Source organism: Vulpes vulpes, chromosome 2, assembly GCF_048418805.1.
Source record: "Vulpes vulpes isolate BD-2025 chromosome 2, VulVul3, whole genome shotgun sequence".
Classification (NCBI taxonomy): domain Eukaryota; kingdom Metazoa; phylum Chordata; class Mammalia; order Carnivora; family Canidae; genus Vulpes; species Vulpes vulpes.
Genome location: NC_132781.1, coordinates 125803421 through 125827303, shown reverse-complemented (window position 1 = coordinate 125827303; position 23883 = coordinate 125803421). Strand labels below are relative to the sequence as shown.

Here is a 23883-nt window from a genome sequence, read left to right as displayed (position 1 = left end):
GGCCAGTGCATTAAACACTCCTTATGTTGAACTGAGGCTCTAGCAGCAGCAAAGGCAAATCCATACCTAGAATATGTGTTCATCCCTTTTCTTCTTTGAAAGATTGATTTATTTATTTTGGTAGGGGTGGCCTTTTCCTCCCCCGTCTCCGAAGTTCATGTGTCCTTCACAAAACACTCTGTAGCTCATGTGTCTTACCACTTCTTGCTCATCTGTCAGTTTTGCATGATGTCATCCAGAGAGTGTACCAGTAGGATGTTCTTCAAGATGTCCAGACTAGATCTTTTCGGACTGTATTATAATGGAGGAAGGACAGTTGTAGCCCTGGTCAAGACACTTCATGGGTACTGTCGTCTGTTTCAAGTACATGCAAACTGCTTTGCTTTGCTTTTCTGGCAGGGATGGAAAAGAACTCCTTTGGTAGTTCAGTGGTGGTGTACCATGTACTTGAGACTGTGACAATATGCTCTAGGAAAATATCACCACACTTTTGATTTGGGCTCTTAAATGATTGAGTTACGCATTGGGATTGGTCTGGCTTTTGTACTATCCAGAGTAATGAACTAAATGACCATATAATGGGGATTACTAGCCGCATAACTTTTGGTCTTTAAGGCCATTCTCTTAGGATGCAAATTTTAAATTTGCTCTCTTGATTTTATGTTTGGGGTAAAGGTAGGGGACAGTTTTAGAGCTTTCTACTTGATCTTCCCACCTTAATTGCTGTTACCCTACAGGCCAAGAAACCAACATTGAAGTGTGCTAATTGCCATATTTATCCACTCCAATTAATCAATACAGGTTTGTGCAAATGACCAGTAGGTATATCTGTAAAGCTAGTGGGCCAAAGGTAAGCCAGAGAGCCAGAGCTAGACCAGGAGCCTGCTTATCAATTGGCCTTAGCATGCTTTCACACTAACAGAGGAGCTCTGCTGATGCCTCAAGTTTCTGGGTATCTGTGTCAACTGGAAACTTATATCCATCTGCCCCCTGGTGTTTAGGTAGCCCTCTTTTTCAGTTTCCAGTGGCATTAGTTGTTGGCCCTAGGACCCCCTTGAGGAAAGACTAGAGGAATCATGACCTCTAGTCTTGGTGTTGGAGGATCTTTCCTCATGATGACCCGGCTTCTCCTTTAGTTACTGTTTTGCAAGCTTTAAAACTAGATCAGATCGAGAAATTGGGCACAGGATTATGACTTTCTTTGTCTTAAAGATTTATTTATTTGTTTGAGACAGAGTGGGTGTACAAGCTGGGGGGGGGGGACCAGAGGGAGAGGGAGAGAGAATCCTCAAGCAGGCTCCTTGCTGAGCATGAAGCATGACGTGGGGCTCTATCGCAGGACCCTGAGGTCACATGCTGAGCCAAAATCAAGAGTCAGCCACTTAACCAACTGAGCCACTCAGATGCCCCATGAGATTATGACTTTTTAGTGGAGTACTACCTTCAGCCTTCTAATCATCAATCCTTGATTTATTTTGATTACTATCTATTTTAGTTTCCAACTGCTGTTTTAACAAATATAACCTCACCTGTGTGTCTAACATGTGTTGACCCAGAGATGGAGATGCACACACAGTAATTTATCTCTCCCTCCCAACCTTATCCTATAATTCTAGACAGTGTGCCTGCCTATGGCTTTGAAATGAATTACCATCAAATCTGAAGGCCAGAGGCCTTCAGAACCATCCTCTATTAAAGAAATGAATGAGAAAATCTATCCAGGGAGAAGTAGGTCTGTACACCTTGCTCAGGCTGGTATAAGTATGATTTGGGAATCAGCCCATGGGAATATTTTGTGTCTATAATATTTTTATTTTCTTTTTTGCCTTATGTGTATCAAAGATAAAATTGATTGTGTATTTAATGTATAAACATCTAATAATAACAGGTTAATCACCACCTTGATTTTCATTCTGTGATACTGGAAGTATATGACTAAGATTTCCCCTGTTTGAACTGTGGATAAAATTTACAGATCCAAGTGACTTAATGGGCGATTCTGCGATTAAATGCATATTTGCTAACATTAGAATAGCCTATATGTTTCACAAAGGCCTGGTATGTGTTTTTTGCCTCTTCAGAATTCTTTCTGCATTTATTTTGAAACCGTTTCCCCCCCCCCCCCCATCTTAAACATCAGGACCAAGGGAAATGTTTCTGTGTGTTCATATAGCAAAATATAAATTGGTTTTTGAAAAAGTAGAAAATATTTTCGATGATTGAAACCATGGAAATGGCTAGTCACTTATTATAGATATTTTGGATATTAAAAAGGAAGGCAGAGGATATTCTTGATTTTTCCCCTCTATTCAGTTTATATCATAGTGTATTAATTCCACTCTATTTCAAGCATTGTGAAAGAGCTGGGGACTGAAAAGATAAATAAGACATAGTCCCGGATGTAAACGAGTTTGAAAAATCAGAACAGTAAAAGTAATGGCAGGAATAGTTGCTAATTAACTTGCTTTGGGCTAAGAGTTTTGCATGAATAATCTTATTTAATCTTTAATATGTTCACTGTCCTTTATCTCCCTGTACGCCTGAACCGTCTCTTCTTGTTTAAGGAGCCAAGATCCCATGCTCCATCCTCACTTCCCTGTGGATGAACCTTCTTTGCTCTTTGCTATGGGCAAGCCCTCTATCTGAACACTAGATGTCACCTGTGTTGCCCATTCAAGAATGTTAGGCCTCTTGTCCCCGGTCTCTTACAGAGAGAGCGCCCATGACCATGCTCTTATTTCTCTCATATGAGATTCCACTTTCTCTGGCTGTTACGGCACCATTTCCTTGTCTTCATTTACAGTAAAATCCCTTGAAAGAGATGTCTACATCAGATGTCTCCAATTCACTTTGATTGTATCTTGGAAACACTCCAATCAGTTTTCATCCCCATGACTTCATTAGGACCAGTACACACACACACACACACACACACACACACACACACACACACACGGTAGGTACTCAGGAAATATGACTTGAATAATTTAATATACGCTCCCCAGAAGACCATTATGAGGTGGCTATTAAGATACTCATAGGTGCTCAGGGGAAGGCCCTCAGTGATTCTGATGGTGTTTTCATGCACTAATTATTATTATTGTTTTATTTTTTATTTTTCAAAAGATTTTATTTATTTATTTATGAGAATCACACAGGGAGAGGCAGAGACACAGGCAGAGGGAGAAGCAGGCTCCATGCAAGGAGCCTGATGTGGGACTCCATCCGGGACCCTGGGATCACGCCCTGAGCCAAAGGCAGACGCTCATCCACTGAACCACCCAGGTGTCTCTATTATTATTATTTTAAAGATTTTATTTGTTTATTAGAGAGAAAGAGAGAGCGAGCGCACAGGCAGGGGGAGCAGCAGAGGGAGGAGCAGGCTCCCCGCTGAGCAGGGAGCCCTAGGTGGGGCTCAATCCCAGGACCCCAGGATCATGGCCTTAGCTGAAGGCAGACGCTTCACCAACAGCCACAGAGGCACCCTTCATGCACTAATTAATTCTCACTTCTCATCTTCCTTGAACTTTCAGCAGCATTTAACAAAGTGAACATGTTCTCCTCTGAAATATTGTGGTTTCTTGACCTTCAGAACACCATGCTCCCATGGTGTACCCTCTGTCTCACTGACCACTGTCTCCAGTCGTTTTCCTGGGTGCTCATTTCCCCGCAGGACGCTTACATACCTCAGACCTTTCTGCCCTCTATCTCCACTCACTTCCTTGTTCCTCTCCTCCAGCATTGTTAAATAATACCTAGAGGCTGCCGAATCCCAAGTTTTGTGTCTCTGGCCCAGGTCATCCCTTAGATTTCTAATCTCAGACATCTGCCTGCCTGCTTAACATTTCACTTCAACATATTTTTTTTAAAGGATCATTATTTGAGAGAGAGGGAGAGCGTGAGAGCATGAGTGGGGAGGAAGAGCAGAGGAAGAGGGAGAAGCAGATTCCCTGCTGAGCAGGGAGCCAGATGCTTACACGGGGGCTCCATCCCAGGACCCTGAGATCCTGACCCGAGCTGAAGGCAGATGCTTAACTGACTGAGCCACCCAGACACTCTTTCACTTGAACATTTATTATTATTTTAATTTTTAAAAAAGATTTTATTTATTCATGAGAGACAGAGAGAGAGAGAGAGAGAGAGAGAGAGAGAAGCAGAGACACAGGCAGGGGGAGAAGCAGGCTCCATTGAGGGAGCCCAACGTGGGACTCGATTTCGGGTCTCCAGGATCACTCCCTGGGCTGAAGGCAGGCACTAAACTACTGCACCACCCAGGGATCCCTCAGTTCAGCATTTAATAGGAATGTCCACAGATGTATTCCTGATCTTTCCCTCAATACCATTCCTCCCACATTTTTCCCCCGTGGCCGTGAGGCACACCATTACCTTTTGAGTTGCTCTGGCCAACAGATTTAATGTAATTCTCAGTTCCTCTTTTTCTCACACCCTGGTCGAGTCCATCAGCAAATACTGTTGGTTTAACCTTGAAACATATCTAATATGTGACCATTTCTCACTGCTTGTACTGTTACCGTTTGGTCTAAGCTACCATTATCTCACCTGACCTTCTGTGACTCTGTATGTAAAATTCCAGCCCAATCTCAAGACACTGGAGTGACTTTCACCTTCCCAACTCCTGGTTTATTTGTCCTCAGTGCACCTCCTACCATTATAAACACCATATATTTTCATTTTTAACCCTAGACTTGTCCCTTTCCTAAAACATAAGCTTTAAGAGGGCATGCATTTTGTCTATTTGATTCACCTATTTTATTCCTACTGTCTAGGTGCCTATACTACGTACTCAATAAATAAAAGTAAGTCAATAAATAAATATGCACCAAGGTTCCCCCTATTTCTAAATCCAGATCCTTAAACAACACACCATTCTTGATTCCTACTTTTTTCTTGAAACCCAATTATCAATTGTTTTTTAATTCTTTAAATTAAGACAAGGCTCTTGATGTTCTCGTACACTTTGATGACAATTCCTTTCAAAGTTTACAGCTCTCTAATCAGTGCTCAGGTAACAAATCTATTCTACTGAGCTGTTCTTTGGCCCATGTGTTGCCCTAGAATTTTGTGACCGTATCCTATTAGCTAAGGAATATCCTCACCAGCCTGAATTCACCTGTTGTGAATTCTAGAATCAGGAAACTCTAAGAAGCCTTAGAGAAGCAAAAATAAATATTCTTTTTCTTTTTTAAAAGATTTTATTTATTTGATAGAGAGACTGCAAGTGAGCACTAGCAAGGTGAAGGGTAGAGGGAAAAGGAGAAACAGACTCCCTGCTGAGTAGGGAGCCCTGATCCCTAGATTCCAGGATTATGACCTGAGCAGAGGCTTAACTGACTGAGCCATCCAGGTGCCCTCAAAATAGATATTCTTAAATCTAGCTTCTAATCACATGCCCTTAGTTACAGGAACATTCTTTTTTTTTTTTTTACAGGAACATTCTTATTCCATCTATTTACTCTTTCTTCAGACACAATTTTAAAACTCATACAGTTACTCACCTAATAATTATTGAGCAATTTCTATGGGCAGAGTCCTGTTTCACACACTAAGGATACAGCCGTAAATAAAACCAACAGATTCCCTGCCCTCAAGAAGCTTATATTCCAATGATGGAGAGAAGGATAATACTCAGTGACAAATTACTATCATATATACATATGGTGAAGAGTACCATGAAGATAAAGTAGGCGTGGAAGGGCACCAACTTGGGGCACCTGGGTGGTTCAGCCGTTGAGCGTCTGCCCTCGGCTCAGGAAGTGATCCTGGAGTTCTGGGATCGAATCCCACATAGGGCTCCTGTGTGGAGCCTGCTTCTCCCTCTGCCTGTGTCTCTGCCTCTCTCTCTGTGTCTCTCATGAATAAATAAAATCTTAAAAAAAAAAAAAGGAAGGGCACCAATAAGTGCCTTATTTTTGAGTAAGGCTATAAGGTAAGCTTCCTGAGATCTGGGACATTGTCATTGTTATTCACCTCTATAACAGTAGCATCTGGAAAAGTAGTGCGTAGCAAGCATGAGATAAATTTTGTGTGAGTACTGTTAAGAATGAATGAATGATGGAAGAGACCCCATGCAGAGGTTCGTGCAGCAGTCCATGTGACACGTGGTGGCCGCGAGCCACAGGGAGAAGCCCTGCAGATTAAGAGAGTCCTATTACTTTTTTAAAAAAGAAAAAGTCACATTGTGAAATGACACGCAGAGTAAAACCTTGTAACTAGTTCGATGTCCTTTATTCAAAGGAAAACAATGCACAGTTTGGGGGAGTACAGTGCCTCATGAGTAGTGGAGCACACTTTCTGGGGGATTTGGGGCAAGAGCAAGTTTTACAGAGAGTTAGAAGAAGCAACGTGGAAACAGCGTGGTTGGCTGGGGATTTCCTTATAATACTAGCAGGTCCTATTTTTCAGGGTAAAGGAAGCTACTAGCTAAGTTGAGTTGGAGGATCGTGATGTTTGTCAATGTTTGTTAGGTTTCGGGTAAGTGGAGGCTGACTGTGTGTGCTGTCACACACTAGATGTGTGACAAGGTCCCAGCGACTGGAGCAGCCTCCACTTTTTGGGTCTCAGTATATGAATTAATGTCCTCAGTCTGAATGTAGTTAAGGGACAGAACCAATAGCATTTCCTGAAAGATTGGCTATGGAGTGCAAAGTGGATGGACTGAAGGAGTCAAGGTTGATGCCACGCCTTTGGCCTGAGCAACTAGAATAAAGTAGCTTTGATGGAGGAGTGGAAGTCTACCAACGTGGTAGGTTTGGTGGCCAAAATTAAGTTTCTTTGGGACGATAAATTAAGTCTCTCTATGTCTTCTTTTCCCTCTCTCATAGTTTCCTGAGATACCTAAAGCCAAGCACTGCTGTGTATCCAAGGAAAACCATTCAGAGTCATTCTACTGTGGAAAACATCCATGCTGGTTTCACTCCTCATTCTCTTGGCCAGACACAGAGGCTTCCTGTGTTGATGGCTGTCTTTCTTACTCAAAGAGAGGCCCAGCCAAGGAAGGCCTTTTCCTTCAAACTCATCTTGGACACTTTCTTTTGATTTAAGAAAGAAAAAAGATGATTGGGGGGACAAAAGAGGGAAAAAATAGTGTTTGTTGTACATTTCTGATTGTGGCAACAGCTTGAACCGATTAGCTGGTTATTATGCATTCCTTTGCATGGCTTGTCGCTGGAGTCCGATCCGGAGAAACACATCACAAGTCCTATAACATGTCAACCTGACCTCAGAGAGATTAACCCTAAGTCTTCTAATTTGAAATAAGACACACACACACACACACATACACACGCACACAATCAAGTGATCAAAAACATGGTATAAGTCTATTTAGTAGAGAGTGTTCTGGGTTATAATGACAGGAACAGGGGACATAAATAGGATGCAAGAAAGGGAAAGAAACCCATAATATTAAAAAAAGAAAAAGAGGCAGTGGTATTTCTTGAGGATTGTAAATATCCTTTACATATTTTTACTTTTCTTAAGAACTTGCAAGATCCCTTCCAGCAAGTTTGGGATACATCTTGGGGAAAGATACTGAGAGAGCTCTTCAGGGTTTCATAGTATGTAGTTAATTCTCTTTTTACCCTGTTCTAAATATAATCCTGCTCATTTGCATGCCAATCCCCAGAATGCTTTGTAATTTCACAACTCTTGGCTAGTGGTCTCAGTATAAGAACAAAGCAAAATGTTTTGGGTGTGACTTTGGCCTTAAACCTTGCTCAGGCTTTGCAAAAGACTACAGGGAGGTGACTTTGCCTGGCATTCATCCTTCTAGCCAGAGTATCACAGAAATAAAGTGGAGAGGGCTGTAGACTTTTCTACAGTGAAGACTGCATTCAGTCCAGTTACCCATGAATGACCAGCAGCTTGGATTAACTCACTTGAGAGGAGGGAGCGTTTCAGGGAGTTTAGTCTCCCCTTCGATTATATGACCAGGCTGATTCACTTTAGGATTTTGGAAAGCCCAAGCTGGAGGATTCTGTTCCTATTCTGGTGGATGCTTTATATAGCTCCTCCACTGCAGAAAAGGCCTGCAATTTAATGAAAAGATGGCCAGAAGCGTGGTCAGTGAGTGGCCTGCCTTATAGAAATGTGAGTTTAAGATTCCTAAGACAGACCTAGTTGTGCTTAGTGACCTCTGCAGAATATTTAGTGGGCCATTAGCAATGACAACTGAGTGGGGATGGTAGAGACTTCTCCTGAAAGGGTTTTTACAGTTTTTGCATAGCAAGCCATTTTTGTTATTTACATGATACGTCTGGCTTCATTTTCCAGGAGAGTTGAGGGAGCTCCTGCTGCCGGATCACCCCTTAGCTCCCACCCATAAGGGTCCCTCCAAATACTGGGCCATTTAATTGTAGCAAGTAGCTGAAGGACAATATAGTCCAGCGCTCAAAGGCCGTGTTTTTGCTCCCAGGGACATACCGACTCTGGTCCACCGGCTCTGCCTACCGCACACTCGGGATGCTCAGCCGTGCACACGGCTCTCTGTCCGGGGGAAGCAACAGTCGCGCCCCGCACCCCCACAGGGCTGCACCCCAGTAACGGGACGGGGCCTCTCAACCACAGGTGTTTTCTCCTCTCTACCCACGGAGCCGCCTTACCGCGCTTCCACCCGTTCCGAGAGCCGGGCAGCAGAGTTCCTTGCAGCGTGTTATTTTGAGAATGTTTTTTAAAATACGGAGAACAGTTGCTGCTAACTGACAGCGCAGCGCCCCGCCGCCCAGCGAGGTTGGTGGTTGCTTTACACGCGCCCCGATGCGATGCGATGCGATGCGATGCGCAGCGCCGGGGCCGGGAAGGCAGGGGCGGGCCGGGGCGGGCAGGGGCCGGCGGGCGCACAGGTGCGGGCCCGCTACACCGCAGCGGAGGCGGCGCGCGGCCCTCGGCCCGAACAAAGGCGCCGTCGCCGCCTGCAGCCCGCGGCCCGCGCGGAGCGGACCACAGCGGCCCCGGCGGGCGGCCGGGAGCCCTCCCGGGCCCGGGAGGAGGGTGGGGAGGGTGCGACACCGGCCAGGGGCTCGGCCCGCGGGGCCGGGCGGGGGCGGGGGGCGGGGGGGCGGCCCCCGGGACTGCAGCATCCCCGCCCCGAAAAGTCCCTCGCGCCCCCTGGTGGCCGTGAGCGGGCTGGCGCCGCCGCACTCCTCTAAGTCACACACACGCACACACACACACAAAAAGGAAGAAAAAGAAAAAGTGGGTGAGGCAGATGCAAAGAGGAAAATCAATAGGGATAAGAGAGAAGAGGGAGGAGTCGCGGAGCAGCCATTCTGGTCTTACGGGGTCCCAGCTGGCGCGGCCAGAGAGGGAAAGAAAAAAAAAAAAAAAGCCCGGGCGTGAACGCGAGCGGAGGAGGGTGTGTGTGGCGGGGGGGTCGGGGTGAAGGGGGGCCGGGGAGATTTACTATTGTCTCCGGCAGCCGCCGCGGGAGCCGCGAGGGGGGCGGAGGCGCGGGGGGCGGCGGCCGCGGCCAGCGCACCACTCGCTCCACCTGATCTCGGGCGCTGCGCGCTGCCGACGGGCGCGGGCGCGGGCGCGGGCGCCGGAGCCGAGCGGGAGCCGCAGCCGAGCGGGAGCCGCCGCCGCAGCCGCAGCCGGAGCCGGAGCGGGCGCCCAGCAGCCAGGGAGGCCGCCGCCGCCGCCGCCGCCACCATGTCCTACCAAGGCAAGAAGAACATCCCGCGGATCACGGTGAGTGGGGCGCCCCGCACGCGGGACCCCGGCCTTCGGGGGAAGCGAGACAAAGAGGAAACCCAAGAGCGGCGCCGGGAACCCCGGGTTAGGTGTCCCCCCGCCCCCGCCCCCGCCGGTAGTTTCCAAATAGCCCCGGGCCCTGCCCGGACCCCGCGCCGCCGGGGGAGCCCCCGTGCGCCGCCCCAGGCGGCCTCGGCTTTTTGTTTCAGGCTCGCTGGCCGAGGCGGCGTGTGCGGGGGTGACAGCTTCCCCGGGGCCCGGTGGCCCGGCCGCGCCCCTCTCCCAGCTGCACCCGGACCCTCGCGCTGCATTCGCCCCCGTGCATGTTTCGGGACGTCAGGTTGCGGACCGGACCACTAACGTGGCTGTGGCGGGAATGAGCAACTTTTTTTTTTTGTTTTGCCCTCGGTGCATTTTACATCTTTCATGTCATCCCCCCCCCCCCCCATCTCCTCCCAAGAAAAGGCTGAGTTGTAAGAGCAGATCTTGGTTCGGGGTCGCAGGCGCACGCTGTGTGCAGGACACGTCCTAATGCCATTGTGTGCAAGAGCGAGCGCCCGCCGGCGGCCGGCGTCCAATGCCCGGGATCCCGGACAGAAGCCGCACCTTCACCCCGGCAGCTCGCGGCTGCAAAACACCGCGCCCCCGCTCGGGGTGTCTCCGGGATGCGCAGAAACCATGCCCCTGAGTGGAAGGGCACGCGGCAGGCTGGGATGGGCATGCCCCCCAGAAAGGGGTGGCGGTGGTAGGGGGCAAAACAGCAGTGACGATAAACCTTGACATTTGGTAGTTTGGCATGAAGCAGTATGGTTGTGCTTTGTCTGTAGTGAATGGGGGTGTGTGTGTAGTGTGTGTGTGTAGTGTGTGTGTCTGTGTGCGCGTGTGTAGCGGGGGGAATGGGTGGCTACTCCATCTTTGCAAGGCGAACAAAGGAAGTGATCAGCTGGCCCCTGGGAGGCTCTGCAGCTGCCCTAGGGCAGAGCTGTACCTGCTCCTATAGTTAATTTACCAGGGATCCACCAGGTTTTGCTGTGGGCGTGCGTGTGTTTGCACTTGCTCCGCTATGTGTGGAACGCCCTGTGTGCTCCAGATCACCAATGCAGGACCTTACCCCTGTAGGCAGGACCAAGCTGTTTTTGCCTCTACTGCACTTTATTCTCAAGTGGTTTATTTCTATTGACGCACGCTGTGTTTTCATGCACCTGACCTTCACCCCACACAAGGGCACCCCACCCCTTCCTGCTGTCCACCTGGTCTTAGGGAATGAATACTGGGAGAAAGGGTAGTGGGGATGGGTAGGGATCCTTTTGCCAGGTAAAGGTGTCAGGTGTAAACATATCCTCCTTTATCACTTTGTGATATCATCGACTTCACGTTATTGAAGATACATAGTGGATCTTTTACAATGCACAGTAGTCTCGGAGCACCAGCTGTCTTTGCAGAGAGCTGTGGAAGGTATTGTTAAAAAAAAAAAAAAGACTGAGACAAAAGCTCAATTTTTATACTATTTCTCTAACGGGGGAGGGATGAACCCCGCGCTCATGCTATTACATGTGTGAAGTATGCTGCACTTATGCCACTTGCCTTACCTCGAGGATACATTTGCCAGTGCCCCTGTTTGGGATAAGCAGAGAAAAGCTTGTTTTTTTTTTCTTTCTAGTCTGAGCACTGCAAGGTTCTTCTTATGGACTCAGGCTGTGATATGGCACTGAGGGCCACGCCCATTCTTATAGGTATCACTTAGGCCACCTTTCAGGAAAGCCAGAGAAATCTGGCCCTGATTGATCACTTGCCTTCGAAGCCCCCATAAATGTGGCTGTGCCCTGATCCTAGAGCCAGGTTTGCCAGGGGTTCCCTTTTGTTCCTGTTTGGATGCTCTTCCCTGGGGTGCCTCCTTCATGCTCCGTGCTGCTTGCATCCTTTCTCTCTGTGCATGGGGCGTGGTGCTGCATAGCCGCCTCTGCCTTGAAGCCGGGGCTGTGTGTCTCCAGCAACTGTGACAAGAATGGACAGTGGTTGTGAATTTCTTCCTCGTATTCACCTTGTTGAAAGGGGTCTGGGGTAGCGGGGAGCAGAGGAGCATGGCAGGAGGGTGGGTATTGGTCTTTGGGGGCAAGGACTCCATTTGTAGATTTTCCTCAGGCTTTGTGTTTGTATTTCTGTGAACGAGAGTTCTATTCTTGGTTCAATTAGTTTTGCATGTTTGCATGTCTATAGATGATTGTAGTTACCTACATACTATAAGGGTTCAAATACTCTTCCTCGATACAATTAAAAACATTAAAATATGGACACAGATATACCTACATAGAAAATGTCATTAAAGATTTAAATGGAACAGATATGCCCTACTCTTAGTTCTAGCATATTCTTTTAAATGATAAGATTATGGAATTTGAATTAAGTTTTCTAGCCTCTCTGTATTCCTTTCTGTGAAGGCTGCCCCACCCAGTAGCTAAAATGTCACTAGAATCTGAGGATCGATGGGGGCAGTCTTTCTTGCTGGATACCTTTTGCCTCCCCAGACACCACCCTCTGCCACAATTTGGGGACCCCAGTGAGGCTTTCTTTGTTTTTGTTTTTCTTGCCACCTCGTTTTGCCTCCCTCCTGAGATCAAAGCCTTCTTACTAACCTATGTTTATTGGTTTCTTGGAGAAAGGGATTTCTCTGTCATGGGTAGAATTGGCCAGGGCTTTCTCTGTGAGTGTCTCGGGCCTCACATCTTATTGTTCTTTCTCAGGTGCATGGCCGGTCTGGTCCACCTCCATACCTGCCCTTGCTTCTAAACGTCGGGCTGGCAGTTCAGGGTGGTTCAGCAGATCAGAGCAGGGACCCTGTGCTGCCGTTCACCTCTGTCTCCACTGTCTAGCATAGCTTCTAGAATGCAGATGTCTCATGATTGTCGGTTAAATCAATACATGAATAAAAAATTGTTCCAAATAAGAATAGCTCACACCTACTGAGTGTTTATTTTGTATCAGGTATTGTGCTATGTGCGTTACACGTATTGTCTCGTTTTGACCCTTGATTCAATGCTCTCTGAAAGGTACTATAGTTATCCCCAGTTTATAGATCCAGAAAAAAAAATAACCCAAGCCCTCCCACCCGAAATCCATAGAAAATCAAATGCATTTGCCCAGGATCAGAGGTTGAGTAAGTGTTGGAGGCAGGACCCAAACCTACACACCTGATTGAAATTAAAATGGATGTCCCTCGCCACCACACTCTTTTTTTGGTGTTTCTGCTTCTGCCATCACTCTAAGGTGGTGTTAGTAAGGCAGACGGTGTAGAGGAAAGACTGCACTCTCCAAGCAGTTCTGGTAGGATCTGGGAAGCCTGTTTTTCCCGCCACTGTCAACAGATCCCTTAACATGGTGTCTCGTACTTTTTTTATTAAATAGATATAAATAGCATTTTGGGGGATGGCAGCTAGCATATCAGTTCTGCAGGCAGAAAGTTAGGGGAGTTACAGTCCTTGTGGTCCTCTGGCATGCTACCACCTGAAGCTGAGTGGTGGGGAGCTAACAGTTAGGTTGCAGTGCTTTATGTGTATTCTCTTGTCAGAGTCTCTGCAAAAAACCATTGTAAGGAAACCGAAGCACAGATAGGTGAGGTTAGTTATCCAGCATTACCCAGCGAGAATTTTGGGGCAAAGCTGGAAATAAACCCAGACTTCTCTGGCTTCCCAGCTTCAGCTGTCCTGGTACAGCTGCTGCCTCCCAGAGGCGCATGCAGCAGAGATTTGGAAGGTGTGGATAAAGAGTTCCAGAATTCCCTCTGGGAGATACATCACAAAAAAATTGGCTTTATGCAAACGGTAATTGGATTTCCGTAAATATTATCTTGCAGATGGTGCATCTCGGCTGCATTGGAGGTTGGGCTATACATGTGTGATGTTTGGGAATTCCCAGAATACACATCCTCAGGCAGGAACCCAACCTGGGGAGTTCTTTTCTAGGGCGCATCATCAGGGTGCCGTGGTCCCATTTGAAGGGTGTGAGCGTTGTGGGTGCCATGGGAAGTTTTTATTCCCGAGGGGAAGGGATGGGGCCTTATGAAGTGCAGTGGCTGGGCAGGGGGCCTAGAGGTGGCCAAGAAGCAGGAGAGGGCGTGAGTGTAATCCTACCCCAGCCTCTGTGTCTTCTCGCTTCCAGAGGTGTCACTTTAGTCCAGGAGCTAGCATTAGGGGTTGGAGGACTAGTGTTTAGGAGACCAAAAGAGATGGAGTTGTCCACAGTCACTTCTATCCGTGTAAGGCATCTTGGTAGGGAAATTCCAGAGTAAAAGTTAGGAATGGGAAGCATCTTAGATATCTGATCATGGAAATCTCAGCCCAGGCACTGCCCAGGGTGTTCATTTTTTACTTGTATTTTGAGCAGCTATGTGGTGATCCTCAGCCAGGTTATTCCTTTCTTTCTTTTTTGCTTTCTTTCTTTCTTTCTTTCTTTTTTTTTAATTAGATTTATTTTTTATTTTTTTAAGGATTTTATTTATTTATTCATGAGAGACACCCACAGAGAGAGAGAAAGAGAGGCAGAGACACAGGAGGAGGGAGAAGCAGGCTCCATGCAGGAAGCCCGGTGGGACTCGATCTTGGGGCTCTAGGATCATGCCCTGGGCCGAAAGCAGGTGCTAAACCGCTGAGCCACCCAGGGATCCCCCTTTGCTTTCTTTCTTTCTTTCTTTCTTTCTTTCTTTCTTTCTTTCTTTCTTGATTTATTTATTTATTTATTTATTTATTTATTTATTTATTTTGGGGGGGGCGTGTGCAGAGGGAGAGAGAGAATCCCAAGCAGATTTGAGCTGCCCATGGAGCCCCACACAAGGCTCAATCTCATGACGCTGAGATCATGAGCTGAGCCAAATGAAGAGTCATGGGCTTAACCCACCCTGGCACCCCTGGCTTGTTACTCTTCTTTCTGAAGCATAAGCAAAGTGCCTCAGGTGTCTAGACAGCTCTGCCTGTTAGTAGCTATGATGGAGCTGGCTGGACATTTGGGGGAATTCTAGAGGAATAGATTTCCTCAGAGAATTCCAATTTATGGGGTAGAACTGTCAGCTTATAGATGAAAATCTCCCTGCTTATCTCATTGTGGGAGGGCTGTTGAAAGGCCTCCATGAAGATAGTGACCCTGTAGTGGTGTGTGAGCCCTGATCTCTTCAAAATGGTAAACACTCATTTTTTTTTTTTGGTAAGATTTTACGTATTTATTCATGAGAGAGAGAGAGACAGAGACAGAGACATAGGCAGAGGGAGAAGCAGGCTCTCTACTGAGCAAAGGACCCAGATGTGGGGCTCGATCCTAGGACCCCGGAATCACACTCTGAGCCAAAGGCAGATGCTCAACCACTGAGCACCCCCAGGTGCTGCAACACTAATTTATTTATAAAATACCAACCACTCTGGAATGTGGAAATTAATGAGGAGGAAGACATGATAAGGGTCTGGGGTAGGAAAAAGCTACTTAGGAAGCTATTTTTTGAACACAAGTTCTCAAAAACAAAAATTAATGCAATGTTATATAAGAGCTCTTCTTATTTTTTTTTTTCTTGCTTCAGTTATATTGCAGTGTTCTTCAAAAGTAGGCTTCTCATTCATTTCTCACAATCTAATAGGACTTTGGACTTTGATGTAGAGATTTTCTTTTAACTTAAATAAAGGGCATTTTTCTTACACTGGGTCATTTTTTCAATCCTTATTAGCTTGAAGGCTAAAGTGACCCAGGTTAGGATTACCCTTTCTAGCAATTTCTTCATGACTCCCTGTTTAGTAGCTTTTTCTCTGCCCTTTCTCCTCAGGAAAAAAAAATAGCATTGAATTTGAAAAAGAACAAAAAAACCCTTCATATCCTAATGGGCCCTCTGTTCTTTACCTGTTGACATATTTTATAGAACTATTTGCTTTTGCTTATTACATTTGAAAAGTCACAAATTGTTTATGCCAGTAGGAATGTCTCCCTAGGATATAAATCTGTGTCTTTTTGATTAAATCAGTGCTCCTAATCATAAGGGAACTGGAAATTTGAATATGTCATCACCTCCTGTGATGAATGTTAATAGGAAGCCTGACCGGCTCCCCAGTTACTCCCTTCTCAAATCAGTGTTCCATTTTACCTTTGCTTCCATTTTCTATGGGCCCTTCGGAAACAAATGTGAAAGACCCTGGACAACCCAGAGAAATCAGCTATTTTCTATTTGCACACTCTTTTGTTGTGAAATTTCTTTCATCAAACTGAGTATACGTGTGTATTTCAATATATGAGATAGACCAAAAAAACTGTGTGGTGGGATAGGATGGGCTCCTCAGTTTGGCCTCTTTGGTCCTAGTCTCCATGTGGAGTCTACTTATAAAAACAACTTCTCTTGGGGCACCTGGATGGCTCAGTGGTTGAGGGTCTGTCTTTGGCTCAGGTCGTGATGCCAGGGTCCCGAGATCGAGTCCTGCCTCAGGCTCCCTGAACAGAGCCTGTTTCTCCCTCTGCCTATGTCTCTGCCTCTCTCTCTCTGTCTTTAATGAATAAATAAATAAAATCTTAAAACAAAACAAAACATTCTCTGGGGCTCCAACTGGCTTCATCCGTTCAGTGTCTGACCCTTGATTTCTGGCTCAGGTCATGATCTCAGGGCCTCAGTGAGATCGAGCCCTACTTCTGGTTCCATTCTCAGCATGGAGTCTGCTTGTCCTTCTCCCTCTGCTCCTTTTCCTGCTCATGTGTGCGCTCTCTCTCTTTCTCTCTCTCAAATAAATAAATGAAATCTTTGAAAAAAATCCAACTTCTCTTGAGGAACTCTCTTCTGTTAATTAGATTGTAGGGATCTCAGTGGTTAGAAAGATGGAACGAAGCATAGTGGAGCTGTTAATAGCTACCACGTATTGAGTGGCTTAGCACAAACTACATGGATTGCCTCACTTGACTTGTAGCATCTCCTGGAGCTGCAACGATTAACTACCATTTTGGTGCTCTGGATAGAGGCTGCAAGAGTTTTACTAACTTGACTTAAAGGTACACAGTTGAGAAAGCAAGATCCTGGGACTGAATCCTCCAGAGGAGAGTTAGTTTTGAAGGCAGGAAGGCAGCCTGTCCTTCCATACCCACCGGTGGTTTTCCCCACCCCCATCACCTCCAGCCGCCCACACCTGTTAGCGCACAAATGCGGGCTTCTCAGGGTGGAAGGCGTGGGGATGATCTGGCCAAAATGATCACGTCATCACTGCAGCAACAACTGAGTGCCTCCCCTCCTCACAGTGGTTCATGCATTGCTTTGCCAGCTGTCTGACTTAGCTTCTGGCTTTTGCCCAGATGCATGTATGAGTGCAGTGTGGAAACACAGATGCTGTTTTCCTGCCCTGTGTAAGTACAGATCTGGGCCCAAGGCCCCTTCACGCTCGCTGTCCCTGTCCGCTTCCCAGACCTAGAAGGAGCCAAGCTCTCTGTTCCCGTTGGGCCCCAGAAGCACAGGACACACCCAGCACTCTAAGCCAGATGGGGGAGCTCCGCTTTAGAAATGGTTGAGGAGGAGCCTACTGGGGACATCTGGATTTCAAGGACACATTTTTCCTGGCTTAATGAGTCTCTCTCTCTCTCTCTCTCTCTTTTTTTCCTGGGAAGCACTGAACAATGAGATATGCAGGTTAAAGTGAGATTCGACTTTTTAAGAGAGGAGTTCTGCTGGTTCCTAGAGCAAAGGAGCCCTCTTGTTCTTTGACACAGGGGAAGACAGACCTGCACGGAGTGTCAGCATGCTGTGGTTCAGGCCTGCCCTTGCCTCTAAATTATGGGTGACTTTGGGCAAACCCTTATTTTCCTTCTCCATTCTGCATCAGTCAAATGAGGGCATCAAAGGAAGAGAACTCCATGTGAAGAAAGTCGGAGCAGAGCGGTTCCTTGTTGGCTTAAACTCAGTGGAACCAGCCCACATCTGTGTTGGGTCTAAGGGTCTTTGGCTGCCTTTTACACTTGAAATCCCAGCCTTTTTTTCTCATTCAGAGGGTAGACTTGGCTAATAGACTCCGTACAGGAGAGAAATGTAATAATGTCCTTTCCTCAGCAGCACGTTGGTATTAATTCAAATGAGTTTATTAAAATAAGACCATGATTTCTTTGCTTGGCACATATAGCCCCTCTTTTGGACAAGGCTATCAACGATAAGGGCACAAAGGGAACAAATGGCCCCAAGTCTATACTGGTCAGGTAAACAGGCACCCAGCAGAAAACAGCCCCTAGTCTGTATATGCTCCACCAAACTCTTTTCAGGTGCTCATGCCAATATTTTAGGTGTGGCAGCTTCCATCCCATGGAAATAACCCTTCCCCCGAGGCCAGATAATGCCATGGATACCCCATGAGGTAGGTATGGTTTGGATTTTGTTACCACTGAATCTCCAGTACTTTGTCTTTGGCTGGCATATATTAAGCCTTCTGTAAATATTTGTTGAATGAATGGGTGCAAGACTTACTTTGCAGGAATAGTTTCAAGGCAGAAGACGATCAGAACATGTGCGTGCATTTGTGCTTGTACATTGTCCTTTCACTGACAGCTGTCTTGAATATTAAATTTCCTTTTTTTAAAAAAAGATTTTATCTATTCATGAGAGACGCAGAGAGAGAGAGAGAGGGTGTCAGAGACACAGGCAGGGGAGAAGCAGGTTTCCCACAGGGAGCTTGATGTGAGACTCACTCCCAAGACCCCAGGATCATACCTTGAGCTGAAGGCAGATGCTCAACCACTGAGCCACCCAGGTGCCCTAGCTGTCTTGAATATTAACTTTTAAGAAAGAAGGCCTGGCTCTAAGAAGCCAGCACAGGATCCCTGAGCCAAGAGAAAAAGGACAGCACATTAGCAGAACAAGCAGGGTCAGCTGTACTCTAGGACCTGACTGGGGCAAAGGGAGCCTGGCCCTCACTTGCACTTCTCTCGTCTTAGACCTCCCCTCCACCCCCTTTTCCAAATCCTGCATCTGACCCCATTCTCAGCCTTTCTCAGGGCTTGCCTGGGTACTTCTTGCTTGCAAACAGACCCGTTGTTTCTCTTCCAGCAAATGATTTACAGGAAAGAGATCTTTATGCTTCCTTTCAAATAGAGAAAATTGTCACCATGACTTTTTGAACCAGGATCCAACATAGATGTGAATTGAGGCCTTTCTGCCTTTGCATAGAAACCACAAGCCATTGGAGTTAATAGCAGCAGCTAGATAGGACAGTCTGCATTTGTACAGAAAACCCTACTTTTTAGAAAGCTTGGTGAAGGAGCAACCCATAGGTCTTTCTTGCTTCCCTATTAGGGTCGGTCATTTAGATGGAATCTTTTTATGCTTGTGTGTGTGTTTACTCAAATATTTCTAGTCTCTCACTCCACTGCATCTGTCAGCTTTCTCTGGGCATATATTTGGAGCTCTTCCTGTTATTAGCATTTATTCTGAAGTTCATTTTTTTGCTTTGATGGGTGAGGGCAGTTAAACTTCAAGCACATTTTGCCAAGTTTCATCCCTGGCTGTAAACCATATGGTTTATGGTCTCAATAATCTTTGGGTAATAATAGTCACTAGGTCCTTTGAAGAGAACATTTATAAGGGCAGGCAAAATGAAGAACTAAAATATATTCATGGAACCTAAAACCTCAGATCAGAAAGCACTTGAAATAAAGTATTATTAGAAAATGTCATGTATAACATAATCAAGTATAATAACAGCATTTGGCTCTTTTTTGATTGTATGGCAAGTATTGACCATTGGCTCTGGATCGAGCAATGCTTGTCCCTGGAGCATCTTGTCTGGAACACAGCAGGGAGATTAGTTTATAATGAAACTACTACTTATTAGTAGTAGTAACTAGTAATAGTAATTACTAATTAGTAGTAATTAGTAATTAGTAATACTAATACTATTAGTAGCTACTACTACAACTAATAACAATAACAGATATTTATCATATCTTGTGATAAGTGCTTTTTATTTGTTATCTCATGTAATCCTCAAAACTGTTTAGTAGGTAGATGGATTCCCGACTCGGTCCTGCCGTTTTATTGTGGAGAGAACCTAGATCAAAATACTTGCCTAGGATCACACAAGCCTTCTGAGGTGGGACCAAAATTCGGACCGACTCCCCTCACTTGCTTAACTGCTATGGGAGCTACCTTAAATTCTGTCTTCTTTTATCTTCTTCCACTTCCAGGGTCATGAGACACTCTTTCAGATTGGAGTTCACTTAGCTCAGGTCCAGGGTTAAGGCCTTCCCTGCGCCTGTTTCCTATGAAGCATGAGTAGTTGGGGTTATGAGAGGTGCAGAAAACAGCCATTTGGTGCTCTCCTCTGCATGAGCTGTGACTGTGGTCCCGGAGGCTCTCCAGCCTTCCCATTACAGGCAGCCTCACTTCCCAGCAGGGCCAGAGCAGCTCCACACAATTGTACTTGCAGGTCCAACTTGCTAGGGAGGAAGCCACCACTCTTAGCCACGGAGGCTATTTTGCATCAATAAATAGAAATACCAATGAGGGCTTTTTCTTCTGCTTCTTCCTTTTTTTTATTTTTAAGGTTTTTTATTTATTGACAGAGAGAGGGAGAGAACAAGCAGGGGGAGCAGGAGGCAAAGAGGGAGAAGCAGGCTCTCTACTGAGCAAAGACCCCAGCGCTGGGATTGTGACCTGAGCAGAAGGCAGACACTTAACCAACTGAGCCACTCAGGCACCCCCAGGGTTTCTTCTTAACATGGATTTGATGCGTCCTTCTCATTGCATACCCCACAGGACCCTCCCTGGCTTCTCAATAAATCCAAAGCAAGATTCTGCTGAGGTTTTGTTTAACTGTAGCTCTGTGAGATTGATAGAGATAGAATCCCCTTACAGAGTGCTTTAGTCTAGACAGGCAAGGAAAGAGAGATGCAAGTGGGGCTGAATGAATTAGGGCTTCTTCTATCTGGTTTATTGTAGGGCACTGAGAATTTAAAATTAAGTAGGAATTTTTCCTCCCAAATACAAAAAACAGCATGAGGGTTGTAGAAAAATTTACCAAAATAAAATGAGGACAATACAAATAAGCTATGCTGAAATTAACCAGAGACAGCCGTTTGAAATTTTATGAATATACCCATTTAGAACTTTTTCTTAAGACGGTATATGCCATTTATTAAAATGGTACCACATAGCGTTCGTGTTGTTTTATGTCCTACTCTCTGTTCCACAATATATTATGACATCTTTCCATGTTTCAAATATCCTTCCCTAACGCAATTTGAAAAACCTACATATTTCAGTGCTTGGGGATCTGGTTAAATGAATCCCATTTTGTTTGAGTTTTTGTTTGTTTCTGAGGTCTTGGTATTAATGACAAAAATGAAATGATGTATTTGTTTTCAGTTGCTGTTCTCTAAGTGAAGTTATATTAAAAGCTATCACAGGGTGAGAGGCTAACTTGCCCCAAGTTGCTCAGCTCAAGATTGCCAGACTATAGATTTGAAACCCACTGTTTTTCATCTTCATCCTATATTCTTATCATCGCTTTGGCACTTGTGCCATTTTCCGTGGAGATCTTTGCTTTTCCTCTCTCTTCTTTTGCTCTTGAGTGAGCATGTTGGTTTTCTCAGGTCCACCCTTGCTTGCCTGTCTGACTCGCTGAGGCTGTTGACATTTGCAGAGGTACACAGTGTCCTGGGACCTGAGCTACACAGCTGGAGAGGAAACATGCCCAGCTCTTTCTCCCATCTCCTTAATGGCTTAACCTATGAGCTTGGAAGCTGGTTTTAATTTTACGTTCTCTCTGTGTATGTATGTTTGTTTTTAAAACTTTTTCCCCTTAATTCTTTCAAGGAGACCTTTATTTGAAATCATACACTCTTTCCCTCAAAGCCAATTTGTGTCCCAAATCTTGATGAGATTACTTTGTTTGGGGATATTGATAAATTCAGCTTGGGGTTTCTGGTTTATCCAACTAAATTGGTTTAAATTATGGCCTTACAGAGAGAGAGGGCATAAACAACTTAGAAGGTCTTAGAGCAATTGGATGTAATCTTCTGCTTCTAGAGACTTCATCCTGGGTTGATTCCACAAAGAAGGTATGTTTCATTTTGTTTTTATTTCAGTTCCTTCATGGCGTGGTCCATCTCAGACCCTTTCTGATGTGAGAAATTCTGGGAAATACTTCACTTTGCTCAGTTGAGGGCAGGAAGAGAAATAAGGGATCCATTATTCCAACCCCCTCAATTTTAATGATTAAGAAAACGTGGGCCAAAGAGGGAAAATAATTTGCCAAAGGTCACACAGCAAAATAATTAAGGAAAAAAAGAAGCATAGAACTTGTTTTCCTTGCTCTAGTTCGATGTTTTTCTTACCCCCACATCCCCCTTTTTTTTTTTGAGGTGGGGGAGCTTGAGGGTCTCTTATTGGCTGAATTTGTCCCCTCAGAGTTCACGTGCTGAGGTTCTAACCCCTAATACTTCTGAATGTGTCTGGATTTGGCAATAGGGCCTTTACAGACCTGATTGAGGTAAATGAGGTAATTGGAATGGGCCCTAATCCATTATGATTGGCTCTATAAGAAGAGATTAGGATGGAGTCACGGAACAAGCCCATCTGCGGACACAGGGAGGAGTAGGCCATCTGCAAGTCAAGGAGAGAGGCCCCAGGGATCCCTGGGTGGCTTGGCCGTTTGGCGCCCGCCTTCAGCCCAGGGCGTGATCCTGAAGTCCCGGGATTGAGTCCCACGTCGGGCTCCCTGCATGGAGCCTGCTTCTCCCTCTGCCTGTGTCTCTGCCTCTCTCTCCCTCTCTCTGTGTCTCTCATGAATAAATAAATAAAATGTAAAAAAAAAAAAAAAAAAAAAAAAAGGAGAGAGGCCCCAGGGGAAACCAACCCTGCCAACACCTTGATCTAGAACTTCCAGTTTCCCCGACTATGAGAAAACAAATATCTGCTGTTTAAGATACTCAGTCTATGGTACTTTGTTTATGGTTGCCCTAGTACACCAGTCCAGGGAGAAGTTAAGGACAAAGGCATTTAAAAATTCAAATCTTCAAATTTGGGAAGTTCTCAGTGAACAGAAAAGGGAAACCCAAATAAATAATATAAGACATAAGGCCATGTCAGAGCTCATACTGGCTGATTTTTAGTCGTAATTTTATATATGACATCTCAATCCACCCTTACATCCAGATTATAATTATTTATAGCTCCACTTTACAGATGAAGAAACAGAGTCACGAGGTTAGCTTATCTAAAGTTCCGTAGTAACTAGCTGGTGGAGTGAGCTCCCAGTTCTCCTTGTCTGACAAGAAGTTAATCAGATCTGTGTCACCACCAGTGTGATTGTGTGACACTGAAACAATCTTTAGTTGTTTAAAGTTAGAAAGAAGAAAACATGTTCTCCAGAGTCAATGACTTGACATTAAGAATCCACTTAATGGATTGAACAGAAAATATTTGGCCCCTGATTTTAGGAAAAATACAGAGATCAGGGAAATTTTATTTTATTTTATTTATTTTATTTTATTTTATTTTATTTTATTTTATTTTATTTTATTTTATTTTATTTTATTTTTAAATAATAAATTTATTTTTTATTGGTGTTCAATTTGCCAACATACAGAATAACACCCAGTGCTCATCCCATCAGGTGCCCACCTCAGTGCCCACCCCCCAGTTCAGGGAAATTTTAAAAGATAATCAAGCTATTTGAATGTCACTACAAAGTCTTCCCAGTGACTTAGACCTTCATGTGTTGAAATGAACAGCTATCCATAGTGAAGAATTACGGTTTGGAATGATGGACTTACCCACACTGGGTGACATTTGCTAGAACAGGAATCCAGACGTATACATCTGTAACATGAGCAGATTTGGAAACTACCTATGCCAGGGTTTTATAAGGACATATTTTTGAAGTGTTTGCAATAGGAAGCCTTTCTGTTTGGTGCAATCTATCAGTGCCTAGATGTAGAGGTTAAAGTTGCTTGGGCTTTATTACTAAGAAGGCTCAATCAAGTTAAGCTGTGGTTAGGGTTTGTTTTCAGTGGATATTGGAGTTAAGGCTCAGCTCAGCCACAGACTAGCTGTGCACCTTTGTTGGTTCTGCCTTTAGAGTCAAATCTCAATCCAACCACTTGTCACTCTTTCTCATCACTCTCCCCCGCCCTAGCTCAAGCCTCCCTTGTCTTATTGCAACCCCCTAATTAATATTTGTG

The 23883-nt window shown here is 45.3% G+C and overlaps 1 protein-coding gene across 4 annotated transcripts in view; it reads left to right on the top strand.

Moving 5' to 3' along the window:
- DPYSL3 (dihydropyrimidinase like 3) overlaps positions 1-23883 on the top strand; it is a 120677-nt gene that overhangs the window by 49044 nt on the left and 47750 nt on the right. The window contains exon 1 of one of the 4 annotated variants that reach the window (XM_072749928.1): positions 8284-8748. The exons of 2 other annotated variants lie outside the window; for them this stretch is intronic. Coding sequence is in view for 1 of the 2 variants with exons in the window: in XM_026018640.2 (XP_025874425.1) it covers positions 9670-9708 (39 nt within the window). In the remaining variant the exon portion in view is untranslated. Of the gene's footprint in view, positions 1-8283; positions 8749-9550; positions 9709-23883 lie in introns of those variants that run through there. One more of the 4 variants, XM_026018640.2, reaches the window with a different exon arrangement.